This window comes from Daphnia carinata, chromosome 4, assembly GCF_022539665.2.
Source record: "Daphnia carinata strain CSIRO-1 chromosome 4, CSIRO_AGI_Dcar_HiC_V3, whole genome shotgun sequence".
Classification (NCBI taxonomy): domain Eukaryota; kingdom Metazoa; phylum Arthropoda; class Branchiopoda; order Diplostraca; family Daphniidae; genus Daphnia; species Daphnia carinata.
The window spans coordinates 7520317-7537959 of NC_081334.1; the positions used below are offsets into that span (position 1 = coordinate 7520317).

A 17643-nucleotide genomic window follows, 5' to 3' on the forward strand; every position below is an offset into this window, starting at 1 on the left:
ATAGCTGAAAGATTTTGCCGCTGTGTTCGCTAGTTTCGCTTACTATTTCCAACGGGTAGAAAATTCCTTGTTTCTCGCTTCATTTTTTTTTACCCTACAGTTTATTTTCATGAAATCCACGTGTTTTTGTGTTTTAACTTTTGAGAGCGAAAGGAAACTCGTACCGATAGCTGTTAACGTATAAATGACGAGTTAATAGCGTACAACAATTATTTTTTTGCTTATTTTCATTGTTCTAATTTTCTTTAAAGTGTTTAGTTAATTGTTCTGGTACAAAGTGCTTCTCCGATAAATGACGATGGATCACGAAGTTGTTGAGGAGGGCTGTAGAAACTGCAGCGCTCTACGAAATGTAAAACAGTGCATAATTCTGTGACCAACTGTAGCTAATTATGTTTTTATAACAGGAGATGGAAAAGAGAAACATACAAATGGAAAACAACAATGCACAACAATTAGCTGGTTTCCTAACTCTCAAACAGAAAATTATTGGAACTGAGTAAAAGACAGCATGCTTTTATATTTTATGTGTTTATAACCTTTGTTTTAATCTGTTAGTAAACTCATTCGAGAATACCAGGCCTCCAAAGTGGAACGGGATATACTCACTAGGAAAAATGAAGAGTTTGTTCACCTAATAGATCAGCTTCATCGTGATTTGAGTATTCGGAATCAGGAGTATACACAGCTTTGTGCCAATGCCGAGCTTTTAAAAAAGGTATCGTTTTTTAATACTCCTATCATGCAACAATATAATTTTTCTATCACAGGCAAATTCTGAATATGAAGTCAAAGTTAAACAATTGTGTGATGAAGCTCAAAAGTGGAAGTTTCAAGCAGAAGCAGGGCAAAATTTTACTTCCCAGCTTGTTGAAAAAGTTAAAATTCTGGAGAAGTATGAAACGGAGGCAAAACATAGTGCCACAGTATCCAGAGATCATGAAAAAATAGAAAACAAACTGCAAGTCTTAAAAGGTAATTATCTCTCCTGTTATGTGGATAGTCTGCCCCTCTACCAAACATTAAAGCAAGTACAGTTCTATTTTGGGTAAGAGTGATCCCTGGCTTCTTCTCTATTGATAGTAAAAGAAACTTGAAAAGTGTAAGGCTCATCCATATTAGGCCATGTGTTGTAGCACTATAAATGTAAGAAGTGTTAAAATCTTGTTCAAAGAGACAGATTCAAGGCACCCCATGTCCACCTCTAGGCACCATTCTTGAAATTTTTTTAAAAGGATAAAACTGAAAATCCACTTACAACAGTAATTGTGGGTTATAGGGTAGTGTACCTGTGGGTAGTGTAACCTTGTGGGTAGTTTAAACCTATGAAATCAGCTGGAGTTGTTTCAATAGAATTTCTGTAAGTTGTACGCTGGCTGATGACAGAACTCTTTTAGGGTAGTGTATTGGAAAAGTAAAAGCAATGTTGAAAGAGATAGAAATTATTATTGCAAGCAAATTCCTCGATGTGGGCAACGGTTTGGTGAAATTGTTACAATCTGCCTTCACATAAAACCAAAGTTCTCCTGAGGTTTAGAGTTATACAAGTTCTACTAACTTTATGCGTCTAAATGGCGAATTTTTCATCAGGTTCATATTTTAATGTTTGTTAATAAGTTAAGGTAAGTGCCGCAATTGCTTCAGGGTTTTTTTTTAAATTATGTTATCGAATTTTTTAAAATTCAATTTCAACTAAACGAAGCGCTTATGTGTTCTCGTCAGACACTAATATTCATTCTTGGAATTAATTGTAGGTCAGCTAAAAGACGCTAGAGAAACGGCCACCAAATCCAAAAAGGAATTCACAAAAATCCAAAAGGACTACACACAGCTTATGAAATATGCAAAAGAATGGGGCAGGCTTGCAGAATCCCAAGGTAATTTTGTTGTTTTGATAAGCTCTATTAGTGAAATCTTTTTATTTATTAATTTTTTTATTTTATTTTTTTTTATAAATTTTTTTTTAAAGGGAAACTTAGCGCTTTACAAAAACGATTTTTCATAAAATTGTGTAACAAAGAGTATCAAGAGACCGGTGAAGTTGTGGATCCAGATATTATGGAAGCAAATGAAATTGATGAACAATCAAAGTTACTCGAACATTTATTGGACGATGGGAATGGATCCGAATCTGTGACAACGCCAATAGATACTCTCCGGAATGACATGGCGATGTCGGAAGAACACTTATCGTCCCGTTTAATAGAAAGATCGAAATCTCCTGGTAAGTCCCTTTTCATCAAACAAACTGAGCAAACTCCTGTCAGAGCTCAAAGAAGGCGCGGTCATGATAGTGGAACATCTTCGAAGAAATCATCACCGAATAAAACCTCGCCGGAGACTCGAACGACACGCGCACGTACAAGAACAGTTTCTCAAAATTCCGTTTCACAGAGCTCGGATGCAGACAATGCGTTAGAATCAGAAAAAGAAAACAGCAAAAGCTCTGGGCCCCGCACTCGTTCAAGATCTGTAAAGATAACGCAGTTACCAGGTCCGAAAAGTCCCGAAGATTTCGTCACGCCGAATCCTAAAGCTATTACCCAGTCAAATTTACCGGAATCGGTTGATGACATACCATGCCGATCCCTTGTGTCGATGGAAACCGTGTTGATGACGGAGCCAACCGTTGGGCAAGGCCCTTTCAGGAAGAAAAATTTACATGGATCTTTAAGCTCTTCGGAATCAGATTCAGAGCTTCCCGATGCTTTAAAACTATTTGAAGATAACCGAACGATTACCAAAACATCGACAACACCAACTACGGAATCCATCGCGGGAGTCAAACCGCTAATCAGTTTATTTGAACCAGACATTTCTGATGACAGATCAAAAGAGAAAAATGGTAAACTAGCAGGGGATCAGTATGTGGCAAAAGAACAGTCGGAATTTCAAACGTCAGCCAACCCTTCTTCCTTGTTCGATTTTGATAGCTCTTCAGATTCCGATCTCGATATGATTCCTGTACCTACATGTAAATTGTCAACCGTGAACAAAAGTGATGATAGAAATACGCTACTGAATACCATCCCATCGTCAACAACAGCATCCTTGGACATCGGCGAAAAAACTATTAGCGACCCCGTCGAAAAGTCTGTAATGAGAGAATTGCCATGCAGCCCTACTTCAGGAACGGGAACATGGAATGAAAGTAATGCATCTAGAAACATCTTCGAATTAGAAAACAATATTGACATTAATGCGCCAACACAAAATTCAAATGCGACACAGTCCCTTCAGCAGAAAATGTCTGAACAACTAGAAGAAACTGTGAATTCAGATAGTATTTTCGCGTTGGATACAGATCTTAATGCTAGTTCATCCAATCCAGATTCTGATGTGAAGAAGTCTAACGAAGAAATCCAATCCAAATCCTTGAATGTGGAAGTTGCTGTTCAGGCACCAGTCCTTTTGGATGAAGATCTTAGTACTGCAACCCTAGGAAATGTAAATGTTCAATACTCAAAAAGCCAACGTATTGAAGAAACGATATCCGAATTATCGAATACGGAGACTGTCCTTGTGGCGTCCCCTTCTTTGGACCCTGTACATAGCAATTTCGTTCCAGAAAGTGTAAAAGGTCCAGAGACAAACGCTGGTCAGAGTGGTACCCCTGTTTCAAGCGTTGGAGTAGATAAAGAGCTTCAAAATGAAGTATCAGCTGAGAGGAGCAACGGGAAATCAAGAATCCTACCATTTTGCAGTGGCGATAACTTGGAAGAATCTTCAAATACGAGCATGAATGGGATTACTGCAAAGCATAGAGAACAAATCAAAGAACAGATCAATGTATTGACGGAAAACGAAAAAAATCCCATAACTATAGGATCCCCAAAGAATCTTGAAACGGGAACCGACGAAGGAGACACCAAAGTGGAGAACGGCATTTTAGTATTGCATGCGGACCTTGATATCAGTTCATCAGAATCGGAGACTACAGACCCCCTGAAAGAAAAGAAATCTAATTTTTCGAATAAAGAATTCAGTCATCAGCCATCTTTCTGTTTGGAGGAAACCCCTAGTACTGACATTACAGAAAATGTAGATGTTCAAGATACAAACAATCATCATGGTTGTAGCACTGTTGCAAGAGTTGGAACAAAGAAAGATCTTGTTAGTCAGTTTGGAGGAGTAAATGACACGATTAAACCGTCTACAAAAATTGGAAAAATCTTCGCCATTGGAAAAAAAGCATCGCCATTTACGAAAATCGACATTCCGTCCGAAAGGCATGAAGAACCAAGTTCTCAATTGATTTGTACAACGGCAGAAGGTGTTGAAAAGCCAGCTACCAAAATATTGCAACAGTATACTGAACCGGGCGCTGGAGAATCTAATGCCAAGAATGGGCGTTGCAGCATCTCCGCATTTGATGTGGATATCGATATTAGTTCGTCTGAACCAGAATTGGATGAGTCGAAGCTCATTGAAGACACAAAATCTAAATTGGCTAATGCAGAAGATAGCATTCAAGTGCCCTTCTCAATTGATGAAAAATCGAGCAGCACTGTTCCAGAAAAGGTAATTATTCGAAAGCCTGAAATTCTGCTTGATTGTGGCGCCGTTTCAATCATTGGGGTAGATCAAGAACATCGTACTGAATTGCCTCTGACAGAAGATAACTGTGAAATCAGCAAAGTGAACGAGGAAGTTTTTGGAACTATGATAACTGAGAAAGCTGCTGTGGTCTTTGCTGATGTATCTTTAAGGGAAAAGACAGCAAATGACGAGCTCGACAATGAAGCCCAGGCAACGCCAAACGTGATAAATGATAAAAATTTGCAAGTCTTCCATGCCATTCCTGCGAAACAAATAACCGTCTCCAGCAGCCCAATGTTACCGGGTGAAACTTTATCAAACAACCATCTCTTATTGTCAGAAGAAAATCGTGAAGTTGTACCGCCACCCCAGCTAGATAAAACCAAACCAACGGGTATCCATTCACCTTGTCGCGTTTCTGTAGCAGATATGAGAGATGGTAGTCCTGCTAAAAAAGATGCACATCTTTCACTAGTCCATTGCCAAGATTCGGTTCAAGAACCACATGTTTTTCCAAGGAGAAGCAGCGACGTATCAGAATCTGCCACAGTTACACAAAATTCTCAAATCCTAAAAGCTGTACGAACGTCATCCTTCGAAGTTCCCTTGATAACAGATATTCCAATAAAAGCCCCCAACGTTTTTCCGACCAATGCAACTGAAAATAGCCCGCAGAGCATAGGTTCCACACAAGCAGCTAAAAAACTTCCGTCTGAAGTACCGTCCGAGGAAACCAACGAGGAATCAAGAATCCTACCTTTTTGCAGTGGCGATAACTTGGAAGAATCTCCAAATGCGAGAATAAACTTCATTACTGCAAACCATAAAGGACAAATTGAAGAACAGATCAATGGATTGGCGGAAAACAACAAAGATCCTGTACCTATAGGTTGCCAAAGGAATCCTGCATCGGGAACCGACGAACCAGACACCAATGTGCAGTACAGCATTTTCGAGTTGCATGAGGACCTTGATATCAGTTCCTCAAAATCAGGTTCAGAGGCTACGAACCTCCCAGAAGAAAACAAATCCAATTTTTCGAATAAAGAGTTCACCCGTCAGCGGCCTTTCCGTTTGGAAGAAACGCCGAGTACTGACATTGCAGAAAGTGTAGATATTCAAGATACAGACAATCATCATAGTTGTAGCACTGTTGCAATAGTTGAAGCAAAGAAAGATCTTACCAATCAATTGGGAAGAGAGGAAGAAATGACTGAACCGTTTGCAAAAACTGGAAAAATCTTGGAAGAATCTCCCGGTATGAAAATAGACATTCCTTCCGAAAGGCATGAAGAACCAAGTTCTCAATTGATTTGTACAACGACAGAAGGTGTTGACAAGCCCGTTACCAAAATATTGCAACAGTATACTGAACCGGGCGCTGGTGAATCTGATGTCAACAATGGGCGTTGCAGCATTTCCGCATTCGATGTGGATATCGATAATAGTTCGTCTGAGTCAGAATTGAATGAGACGAATCTCATTGAAGACACGAAATCTAAATTGGCTAATGCAGAAGATAGCATCCAAGTGCCCTTCTCAATTGATGAGAAACCAAGCACCACTGTTCCAGAAAAAGTAATTATTCGAAAGTCTAGAATTCTGCTTGATTGTGCCGCTATTTCAATCGCTGGGATAGATCAAGAACATCGTACTGAATTGCCTCTGACGGAAGATAACTGTGAAATCAGTAAAGTGAACGAGGAAGTTTTTGGAACTATGATAACTGAGAAAGCTGATGTGGCTGATGAATCTTTAAGGAAAAAGACAAAAGATATATTCGACAATGAAGCCCAAGCAACGCCAGACGTGATAAATGATAAAGAGTTGTCAGTCTCCCATGCCATTCCTGCTATACAAGTAACTGTTTCAAGCAGCCAATTGAGCAGCCGAATGTTACCGGGTGAAGTTTTGTCAAGTAACCATCCCTTACTGCCAGAAGAAAATCTTGAAGCTGTACCGTCACTACAGCTTGATAAAATCAAACCAACGGGTATCCATTCGAACTGTCGCTTTCCCGTAGCAGTGGTGGGAGATGGTAATCCTACCGAAAAAGATGCACATCTTTCTCCGGTCCATCGCCAAGATTCTGTTCAAGAATCACCTATTTCTCCAAGGATAAGCAGCAAGGTACCAGAATATGCCACGGTTCCTCAAAATCCCCAAATTCTAAAAGCTGTAAGAACGTCAGCCTTCAAAGTTCCCCGGATACCAGATACTCCAATAAAAGCCCCTGACGTTTTTCCGACTCATGTTACTGAAAATAGCCCGAGCAGAGGTTCCACTCAAGCAGTCAAAAGGACGGCAGCTGATGATGAGGTTGCCGTTATCTTGAAGCAAATTCGAACCAATGTTATCGATCTGCCCGCAACCGTTTCACCTTTACCCAGATCACCAGAGCCGCAGCCCGCCGTGAAAATTGAGGAACCTAAATCTAGGTTCCCAATTTTACCACGTTGCGCTTTCAACTGGACGCGCAAAAAACTGCCTCTCGGCGACCAATTAACCGAACGATTCGGTTCCTACCTCCATCCGGGTATAAAGGCACGCGTTCGTTTCAGGAGAGTCAGTCGTCGTTTACTGGAAATCCGATCTCCAGATATACTGAGCAATTGCTTCCAGGGTGTGACAAATTTTGCCGAAGCTGAAAGAAGACCTCAACCGATTGTGAAACTTGTTCAGCTTGTCGGAAGCACTACTGATCTCGTTGGATACGAAGATGACGCAACCGAACTAACTCAAAACTCCGTCGTGTCGGCCCAAGTTCCAAATGCTTCGCCTGAGAAAAGGCTGTCTACTTCGTTTTCAACCAAAGAAGTTGAAAAAGTAACCCTTCCAAAATCAAATCCAACTACACCAGTTAGAAAGAAAAGAAAAGCACAGGAACTTGCAAGACGACAAAAACCAACGACACCGGCACTTTTTGGATCTTCGTCCAGCGAATCGGAGAGCGAGTCCGAGAGCGAATCGGACGTCGTTCCCCAACCCATTGAAGAACAATTAGTAAAGAGTTCAACTGCAAGAAATCAGAATGAAACAGAACGAAGAATAGTGCCGAGTAAGGAAAGCAAACAAACGCCATCGGTTGTTGCCACTTCCCGAGCACAAGCGATGGCACAACTTGTCGAACCCATCGTCCCACTGGGTAGGGGAAACAGGCCCAGCTTTCTGCCCATCAAACCAAATGAAGGCCAGCGGGAAGGTGATTCAATGTTCAATCAAAGTCGACTCTCGTTAGGTTTAGGGAGAGGAGCTAAAATTTCTCAGCCTACAATTGCGCCGTGCTCCGATGCACTCTTGTCTGCAACGATCAAGTCCAAAGCTGTGACTAGGGTAGTTGCCCCGTCAAAGCACATTTTCAAAGAACCTAATGCTCCCAGCGAGTGTGTACTAACGAACACTATACTTACAGACAACTCTCCAGCTCAAGAGATAACTCCGACCAGAAAAAGAGTCTCTCACGCCTCCAAAAGAGGGATGGAATCCGATCCTGTCATCGCTACAATTTCGCCATCTTCCAAACGAGGACGAATTCAACACGAAGGACTACCAACAGTTTCATCGCAAACTACTCAATCGACTGCTACTGAAACGCCGTTTGAAGAAGTTTCTGTTGAAGCAAGAACAAGGCAAAAGATCAAAAGTACCTTAACAATTAAGCCGCAAGAAATGGTGAAATTGAGTTTTGAAACTCGAATGCCGTCGGGCAATGAGGAGTTGCAACCCAAAATAATACAACCAAAAGATTTTAGGCTAATTGAAGAAACAGTAATAAAGGGGGCTACTAGTAAAATTGACACTCTCTCAGAAAACGGGGTACCGATGGAAGTAAATACGGGAGGAACGAGTCAGCTCTTTTGCCCAGAAAGAGAGATGACAGTTACAACTCCAAGTATTGCGGAAAAAAGTATGTTAACTGATAGCGCGAAAAACAGTCATCAATTATTTGAGAACTCTGGAGTGATGGTCGTAGACGGAAGACCCCTGTCGCCTGACGCAGAAGAAAGTCCTCGATCACCTGACGCTGTGGGAAGTCCTCGACCAACTGAAGTAGAAGAAAGGCCCCGGTTGCCCGACACCGAAGAAAGCCCTCAGTCGCCTAATGTAGAAGAAAGTCCCCACTCGCCTGATGTCGAAGAAAGTCCCCACTCGCCTGATGTAGAAGAAAGCCCCCACTCGCCTGATGTAGAAGAAAGCCCCCACTCGCCTAGTATAGAAGTAAACAAGAAGACGGGCAATGTTGAAAATAGTTCCGAATCTCTAGAAGAGCAGCCATTGCAGTCGTTCGACAAAAATAGAAGTTTGGGATCGACTGTGGAAATTCCTTTGGCTAGTTCTGCTGAGCTCGAAGAACATCAATCAACTGCTTTTGAACTTGTTTTCAAAGAATTGCTCCAAGAAAATCCCGCTGTCAATCAAAAAGCCGGCAGTAAGGTTTTTATGTTTTATTTGTATAAATTCATTGTTGTTTATAACTTCTGTTATTCTTTTTCAGAATTGAAAAAAGATATCAATCTGTGTGTCAACAGAGTTTTTAAGAATCCTAATGTCACTGAAGAATCGTGGAATAGCCTAATTGAAAGGGCCATGCGGTCCGATTCGAAAAGCCATCCTTTCATTTTGATTCGGTACTTTCATTTTCGTCCAAAAAATTTGATTGGTGATTACCTATTTGTTTAATAGGAAACTCGTAGCGACGGTTATAAAAGACTGGGATAGTCCAATCGATTTGTCCAAAACACCGCCTGCTCCGCCGATGGCAGCTGTACATCAGCGATGTGTCATGATACTTAAAGAATTGGATGAAGCGAATTCAAAGTTGACTGTAGAACCAAGTGAAAACCTCCACATGTATAGTAACTTATTTCTTAGCGAGTGCAGTGCCGTTATGTTCCAGCAAGATTCTAGTCTGACGGTAGATATGATTAAGTATCAGTTGACAGGGTACCGTATTAATTTAAATCTGGTTGTTGATTACAGTTGGAAGAAATGTGTTCTCTAGCACGCGCGTATACGGCTATCTGTCGATCTCGAAGCGCTTTAACTAGAGCTAGAACATTTTTATTTGATTGCGTTTATTTCCTGCCACCGCGCTCGTATGCTTTGACGTACACCGTCTTGTCCGTCTGGGCAGATGTTCTTCGCCATATCTCATTTCCGTTGGGTATGATGGATTATCCTCTGATCAGTTTAGTTATTTTATAATAACACCATTTTATCGGCAGGTCCTTCTTGTATTGATCAAACGATTGCTTACCTTCTCTTACACAACTGTAAAGTAAAAGCCGTTCCTGGAATTGCCGGTAAGGTGTTGCAAGCGCGTTCGTTCTTGCAAAACACTTACGGTTACAAAAACGTGACTTCTAGGACAGTTGATGATTTGACAAGCTACCTCATGACCCGCTTCAAAGGTAATAGAAACTTTTCTTTAACCTGTTCATTTGTTGATGTTAAACCACTAACTTTGCTGTAGAAACCAACTCTGCAGACGAAGCGTCGAATTTAAGTTGGAGTTTTGCATTACTTACCCGGTGGGAGGGAATTGATTTTGCTATTCAAGTAATCGAAAAGCAACTGTGGCCTTTTCTTCAACGCTGGAGTTCTGGGGAGGGCACGAATTCAGGTGCCGCCGCAGTAATCATTGCCATAGGTGAGTTTCCGTTATCCTAGTTTTCAAATTAACCATCATACGGCTTATTTATTTTTCTAAAACCAGGAATGCTAGGAAAAACGGTACCTTCTAGCAAACGAGCCGGAGTGCAAAGGATTCTCGATGCAATGAAAATTCTACTTCAATCAGATGATGGTTCTGTTTAGCGTTTTCATGTTTTCAATCTGTCATATGTAACGCCATACCCTTTTTTTTACAGTCATTCCTGCTATTCACGAGGCCGCCATTGAAGCTGTTGTTCTCCTTGGCGAGGAAGAGGATCCTAAGTCGGTGATCGAAGTCATAAAAGCATGGAAACTTGTGAACACCAATTTAAGTCAACATTCGCGACAGTTGCTTAAGGCCTTTTTGAAACGCCATTCAAATCTCTGTGTTACCTAGTCAGTTGAAGGATAAGTGAGTAACTTGAAAGCAGAGTTAGGAGCAACCAAACCAATTCATCGGCTATACAACAATTCCTGTCCGTCACTCAACATTGGAGATAATGTGTTTGGCTCATGATTTAACTTTGCCATCCCATATACTGAATGCTCCCGTGTAATTGTTGATGCTCATTTAACAGAAGCGTATCTAGTTAAGTTATCAATCGAACCAGTTCTGCTAAATGCGTAATCCGTTTTTTAAACACACCCAATATTTAAGTTGAGGCTATCGCTGTCGCGTACTGGCGTGCTAGTTGCAAGCTAAACTACAACGAATGAATTACTGAAAAAATAACAACTTTACCGGAATCAACATTCAATTTTGACTGTAGTCTGTAATTTTCAACCAATTTCAATGAGTTTCAGTTTTTGCAGTTACAAATTTTAAGCCCGAGTTTATAGTTTTTGAGTATTCTAAAATATCAAATTAGGTGCGAATCGAAACGATTACTAGCGCGCCAGTACGCTACAGCGCTAGTGTGACACATCAAACTTCTTTGATTATTCAAAAACTATAAACTCTACGTAAAAAAAATTTCTTTATCGTGTTTCTTGTTAAATTTTGAATCAGAATCGTATATAGCTATCTAGATTCAATGATATTAATTTTAAAAGGACAAAATTTCAAGCCCCACAAAATAAGCCCGACTTTTAGTTTTTTACGGTTAATTCAAAATCGATAAGCCCAGTTTAAAAATATACCCGATTTTCGTGATCAGCGATCAATTTCGAATCAAAACAATGTATTTTTAACCAAATCTAGAATTTGACGAAAATCGAAAAAGTGAGAAGGCTATATATGGCAATCCGTTTTACAAAAAAAAAAAAAAAAAAATTTCGCCAAAAAAAAAAAAAAAATCACACTTTTTTCTTTTTTTCCGACACGTAGCCATCTACCGCTCAGACTCGTTATTAGTGGCATGTAGGCAATTTTAGTCCATTGGATCCCAATGGCAGTTACTTGAGTAGCGTGGCTGGAGAAAAACGCGTGGCTAGAGAAAAATATTAAAAAATGGATAAGATAATAAAAGATAGGGATGGTAAGTACAAAGATTATTATATTAGTTTTCAATTATTAATTATTGTTTTTTAGCTCTAATTATGAACCTGCAGGCTCAATATATATAGCGTGGCTGGAGAACAACGCGTGGATGGAGGAACAATTGAAAAATGGATAAGATAATAAAACAAAAAAATGGTAAGTATAAACATTATTATATTGGTTTTCAATTATTAATTATTGTTTATTAGATCAAATTATGAAGCTGCAGGCCCAGTTATTGGAACAACACAAAATATTAGATAACAAAGCTAAGGATCGTAGGCCTAACACGTAATGATTCTATTTATTTGCTTTTATTCATTCGTGTTTTGTAGCTCAAATTTTGAGTCTTCAAGCTCAGCTAGGGGAAAAGAACAAATTGGAACGGAACAGTTTCCAAACAGTGAAGGAGGTTTTTCAAAACTCATCTCTAACTGAACGTGAGGATGAGTTGGCATTAGGTGAACACAGCCAGGTACCTAAAGTTTTCAAATAAGAATTCAAAATAAGTATAGAATTTTAAAAAACAATTATTTATTGCTTAGTTATTCAGTCCACCACATGACAGTGTGTTAAATTTAAATTCTGTTAGTGCTGCACTAAAAGAATCGTTAGTAATAAGCTCATGCAGTGAAGGAACTGAACAATTGTGGGAACGTATTTGGGCCGAAAATGGGTGTGGTACAGAAACCCAGAAATGGCACAAGTTCAACATGAAACATGGATTAGGTACTTTTCGGTTTTTTGTCTATCGAAAAAGTATTTTTAATGCTATTATTTTGCATTCACAGATTTTAACGGGGGATCAAATCAAGTCTGGAAGTGTTACAGGATGGAAGAGTGAGCCTACAGATGAAAAAACACTGAGAGTGCATTACCGTAAGGTGTGAGGTAAATTAATAGAGTAATGCAAATTGCCTAATGAGAAGTACCATCTTGTGTTAATGAATCCAGTACAACAGCAATCCTTTATAGTTCTGTCACAGCTAGAAGCCTCAAATAATTCTGCTTCTCTGGCTAAACAACTGGTCCTTTACATTTACAGTGTTGGTGAAACTGGGTACTTAAATGGCCCTAAAGATGTTTCATTTCGTTGGCATTGCAGCGATGAACATCATACATGGACTTTTTAGGTATGAAAGGAATTTTCTTGAAAATTTTTTGAATTTATGACAAAGCATTTCTCCTGCTTTTTGCCAACCATGTGTAATCTAAAAAAACAATTATCCAGTAGGAAAGGATTTTCATGTACTGGGAACACAACTATCAACAATGCAACATTCTACAGGTGCTAGTTTATATTCAAGAGCCTTATACAATGATGTTAATGTACAATTTGAATGTCCTTTCCCAAGCTTCCACCAGAAGTTGAATCTATGAGTCATGTAAGTTCCATGATCAACAATTGATGTGTTTAACGGTGTTGTTTTTCTTTTCTCAATATAGGTTAATAGTAACATTGGATCTGAAAAGATTCTTGGTTGGGGCAAGACACTGAATAAATTGTATTGATTGGATGGATGACATGACATTGCTATACTTAATTCGGATTCCCCAGACGGTATTTGATATTAAAAAAATTGAAGTGCATATCTGGGCTCCCTTCTTTTCTGAAGCCCCGTTTCCCCTTGACTCATAATAAGCCCGTAGGGGGTCATGCCCCTACTGTACGGTATATATAAAAACAACATATACCGAGGTTTGGAGGGCTCTGGCCGGAAAGGGGACGTGGGGTGCCGCTTCGTCCGATGATGTGTTCACGGAGGGTGACGTGGCTGCCCACAAATCCGAACTAAAGGTTAATCGCTCCTGTAAAAATGTTCCAAATCTTCAGCTCTTCTTCCGGCTTCTCTTAGCCAATCACCGGGTAATCTCCCCGGTGGGTCAACAAGGCAGTGTCTCCCCCTGCCTGGGTTGACGGCAACTTTTGAAAGGGCTATTGTGCCTTTTTAAAGTTGCAAAAATAATTTTAATGTGCAGAGGATTATCAATAAAATTTTTTTTATAAAATATTATTTGCAAAATTCGTTTCTTTCATTGTCTGTGTTAGCTTTGTTCACACATTGCATTTATCAATTTTTTTTTTTGGCTTTGCTTTATTTGTTTTTGTCACATTTAATGGTAAGGTGACGGGTATTGGTTTATCGTTTATCTGTAAGCATTCTATTATTATCCAGGGATCGAACCCTGGATGTTCGGCATACCTCGCCGATGCTCTACCAATGAGCCACGAATCATATGATTTTAAGTTGGCTTTTTTTTCTAGTCACTTGTGGACTTGTATTTACACTTAGAATAAAACTGAAATGCAATTCTGCAATATACTCTTCTACATTATTCTACTTCATTTTTACACATCTACTGAGGTTTGAACCCAGGGTAACAGGTATCGCAGATAAAAGCTCTACCACAGAGCTAAGAACCTTATGTAAACAATAGAAAGATAAACATATAGTTGTGAAAGACTGCATAAACATCCTAGACGATAACATATGATATGCGATAATAAAATATTTAGATATATCTCGTGGCTCAATGTTAGAGCATCGGCGTTGCACGCTGAATGTCTGGGGATCGGTTCCCATACGAGTAAAACAAAATACAATATTACTTCATAAAATATCCAGATTGTTCCTTGAATCTAAGTTGAAGAATTCAAAGAGTGTAATAAATAATACTTACAGATAAACGATAAACCAATGGAAACAATGCTTACCATCAAAGGTGACGAAAACAATAAAGGTGAATTAAGCAAGCTAAATATAAAAAGTGTAACGTGAGAACACAGCGAATACAGACAAACGAATTTTGCAAAAAATATTATATAAAAATATTTTATTGACAATTCTCTGCACATTACAATTATTTTTGCAACTTTAAAAAGGCATAATAGCCCTTTCAAAAGTTGCCGTCAACCCAGGCAGGGGGAGACACTGCCTTGTTGACCCACCGAGGAGATTACCCGGTGATTGGCTAAGAGAAGCCGGAAGAAGAGCCGAAGATATGGAACATTTTTACTGGAGCGATTAACCTTTAGTTCGGATTTGTGGATAGCCACGTCGCCCTCCGTGAACACATCATCGGACTAAGCGGACCCCCACGTCCCCTTTCCGGCCAGAGCCCTCCAAACCTCGGTATATGTTATTTTTATATATACCGTACAGTAGGGGCATGACCCCCTACGGGCTTATTACGAGTCAAGGGGAAACGGGGCTACGGAAAGGAAGGGAGCCCAGATATGCACTTCAATTTTTTAAATATCAAATACCGTCTCGGGAATCCGAATGAAGTATAGAAATATCATGTCATCCATCCAATCATTACAATTTATTCAGTGTCATGCCCCAACCAAGAATTTTTTCAGATCCAATGTTACTATTAACCTACACTGAGAAAAGAAAAACAACACCATTAAGCATCTCAATTGTTGCTCATGTGACTTACATGACTCATAGATTCAACTTCTGGCAGAAGCTAGGGAAAGGCCATACAAATTGTAGATGAAAATCATTGTATAAGGCTCTTGAAGGATAAAATAACACCCCTAGAATGTTGCATTGTTGATAGTTGTGTTCCCAGTATGCTGAAAATCCTTTCCTATTGGATAAATTTTTTTTTGTAGATTAGACATGGTTGGCAAAAAGGAGGAGAAAAGCTTCATCATAAATTCAAAAATTTCTCAAAAAAATTCCTTTCATACCTAAAGAGTCCATGTATGATGTTCATCGCTGCAATGCCAGTGAAGTGAAACATCTTTAGGGCCATTTAAGTACCCAGCTTCACCAACACTCTGAGTGTAAAGGACAAGTTGTTCTTTAGCAAGAGAAGCAGAATTATTTGAGGCTTCTAGCTACAACAGAACTATAAAGGATTGCTGTTACACAGGATTCATTCACACAAGATGGTACTTCTCATTAGACAATTTGCATACTCTATTACTTTACCTCATACCTTAATGGTAATGCACTTTCAGTGTTTTTCAACTGTAGGCTCACTCTTCCATCCTGTAACACTTCTAGACTTGACTTGATCCCCCACTAGAATTCTGTGAATGCAAAATAATAGCATTAAAAATACTGTTTCGATAGACAAAAAACCGAAAAGTACCTAATTCATGTTTTATGTTGAACTCATGCTATTTCTGGGTTTCCGTACCACACCCATTTTCAGCCCAAATACGGTCCCACAATTGTTCAATTCCTTCGCTGCATGGACTTATTACTAACAATTCTTTTAGTGCAGCACTAACAGAATTTAACTTTAACACACTGTCAGGTGGTAGACTGAATAACTAAGCAATAAATAATTGTTTGTTAAAATTCTATACTTATTTTGAATTCTTATTTGAAAAGTTTAGGTACCTGACTGTGTTCGCCTAATGCCAATTCATCCTCATGTTCAGTTAGGGATGAGTTTGGAAAAACCTCCTTCACTGTTTCGAAACTGTTCCATTCCAATTTGTTCTTTTCCCCTAGCTGAGCTTGTAGACTCAAAATTTGAGCTACAAAACACAAATGAATAAAAGCAAATAAATAGAATCATTACGTATAAGCCCTTACCATCCTTAGCTTTGCTGTTATCTAATATTTTGTGTTGTTCCAATAATTAGGCCTGCAGCTTCATAATTTGATCTAATAAACAATAATTAATAATTGAAAACCAATATAATAATGTTTATACTTACCATCCTTTTGTTGTATTATCTTATCCATTTTTCAATTGTTCCTCCAGCCACGCGTTGTTCTCCAGCATGGCCTACTATAATCACGGCCAGCAAACGCGCAATACCCCCTGCGCCTAAAACGAAATTGCCAGAGGGGTCTAATACCCCAAACCGAGCTCCACTTTCCACTGTTTGGTAACTAACAAAGAATTGAAATGAGTGGGAAAAACAATGGAAAGTGGAACCTAGCGCCGCGCGTGGCCAGTTTACTATAGGAAAGGAGAAAAAAAGAAAGATTTATGCTGGATTCGAACACGGGTCTCCCGCATTCCAACTGAAAGTTCTACCCATTACACCAAAGTTTTGATAGTTAAATTGCTACCGGGGCACTAGTAATTCGCCTCCTTTACCATTCAGTGGCAAAAGTCGGGGAAATCGGAATGGGTGGAATGAAGCTGCGGCAAGTGGAGTTCGATTTGGGGTATTAGGCCCCTCTGGCAATTTTAGTTTTAGGCGCAGGGGGTATTGCGCGTTTGCTGGCCGTGATTATAGTAGGCCATGCTCCAGCCACACGTTATTCTCTCCATCCATGCGAATGGCATCCAATGGACTGAAATTGCCTACGCCAGTAATAACGAGTCTGAGCGGTAGATGGCTACGTGTCGGAAAAAAAGAAAAAAGTGTGATTTTTTTTTTTTTTGGCGAAATTTTTTTTTTTTTTTTTTGTGTAAAATGGATTGCCATAATAGCTATGGCATATGGCAATCCGTTTTACATAAAAAAAAAAAAAAAAATGTCGATCCCTGGATAATAATTAAATGCTTACAGATAAACGATAAACCAATGGAAACAATGCTTACCATCACAGGTGACAAAAACAAATAAAAGTGATTGAGCAAGCTAAATAAAAAAAAAAGTTGATCAATGTAATGTGTGAACACAGACAATGAAAGAAACAAATTTTGCAAAAAAAAATTTTATAAAAAAATTTATTGACAATTCTCTGCACATTACAATTATTTTTGCAACTTTAAAAAGGCACAATAGCCCTTTCAAAAGTAGCCGTCAACCCAGGCAGGGGGAGACACTGCCTTGTTGACCCACCGGGGAGATTACCCGGTGATTGGCTAAGAGAAGCCGGAAGAAGAGCCGAAGATATGGAACATTTTTACTGGAGCGATTAACCTTTAGTTCGGATTTGTGGGTAACCACGTCGCCCTCCGTGAACACATCATTGGACTAAGCGGACCCCCACGTCCCCTTTCCGGCCAGAGCCCTCCAAACCTCGGCATATGTTATTTTTATA

General features: G+C 39.5%; 1 protein-coding gene and 2 long non-coding RNA genes across 3 annotated transcripts; 2 read left to right on the plus strand and 1 right to left on the minus strand.

Annotated features, from left to right (window-relative positions):
- The first annotated feature begins 252 nt into the window (after nt 1-252).
- On the plus strand, nt 253-11354 carry LOC130687727 (uncharacterized). Its single transcript, XM_057510902.2, has 13 exons — nt 253-352; nt 408-499; nt 559-718; nt 771-975; nt 1755-1877; nt 1970-8968; nt 9035-9167; nt 9223-9454; nt 9520-9703; nt 9765-9950; nt 10013-10189; nt 10256-10345; nt 10410-11354. The coding sequence occupies exons 1-13, from the start codon at nt 293-295 to the stop codon at nt 10589-10591; spliced, it is 8823 nt and encodes a 2940-aa protein (XP_057366885.1). The 5' UTR covers nt 253-292; the 3' UTR covers nt 10592-11354.
- A 441-nt stretch (nt 11355-11795) lies between these two features.
- On the plus strand, nt 11796-13380 carry LOC130687756 (uncharacterized). The gene is made up of 4 exons (XR_009420868.1): nt 11796-12149; nt 12220-12403; nt 12466-12807; nt 12909-13380. It is a non-coding gene; the product is annotated as an uncharacterized LOC130687756 (long non-coding RNA).
- A 1812-nt stretch (nt 13381-15192) lies between these two features.
- LOC130687773 (uncharacterized) lies at nt 15193-16106 on the minus strand. Its single transcript, XR_009000250.2, has 4 exons — nt 16036-16106; nt 15782-15965; nt 15375-15719; nt 15193-15271 (listed from the first exon to the last, which is right to left on the minus strand). It is a non-coding gene; the product is annotated as an uncharacterized LOC130687773 (long non-coding RNA).
- Nucleotides 16107-17643: the final 1537 nt, after the last annotated feature.

Coding starts and splice junctions, on each gene's coding strand:
- LOC130687727 (XM_057510902.2), top strand. CDS start 293: ATGACGATGGATCACGAAGTTGTTGAGGAGGGCTGTAGAAACTGCAGC. Junction 1,878..1,969: donor CAGGCTTGCAGAATCCCAAG/GTAATTTTGTTG, acceptor TTTTTTTTAAAG/GGAAACTTAGCGCTTTACAA. Junction 9,951..10,012: donor CCTCATGACCCGCTTCAAAG/GTAATAGAAACT, acceptor ACTTTGCTGTAG/AAACCAACTCTGCAGACGAA.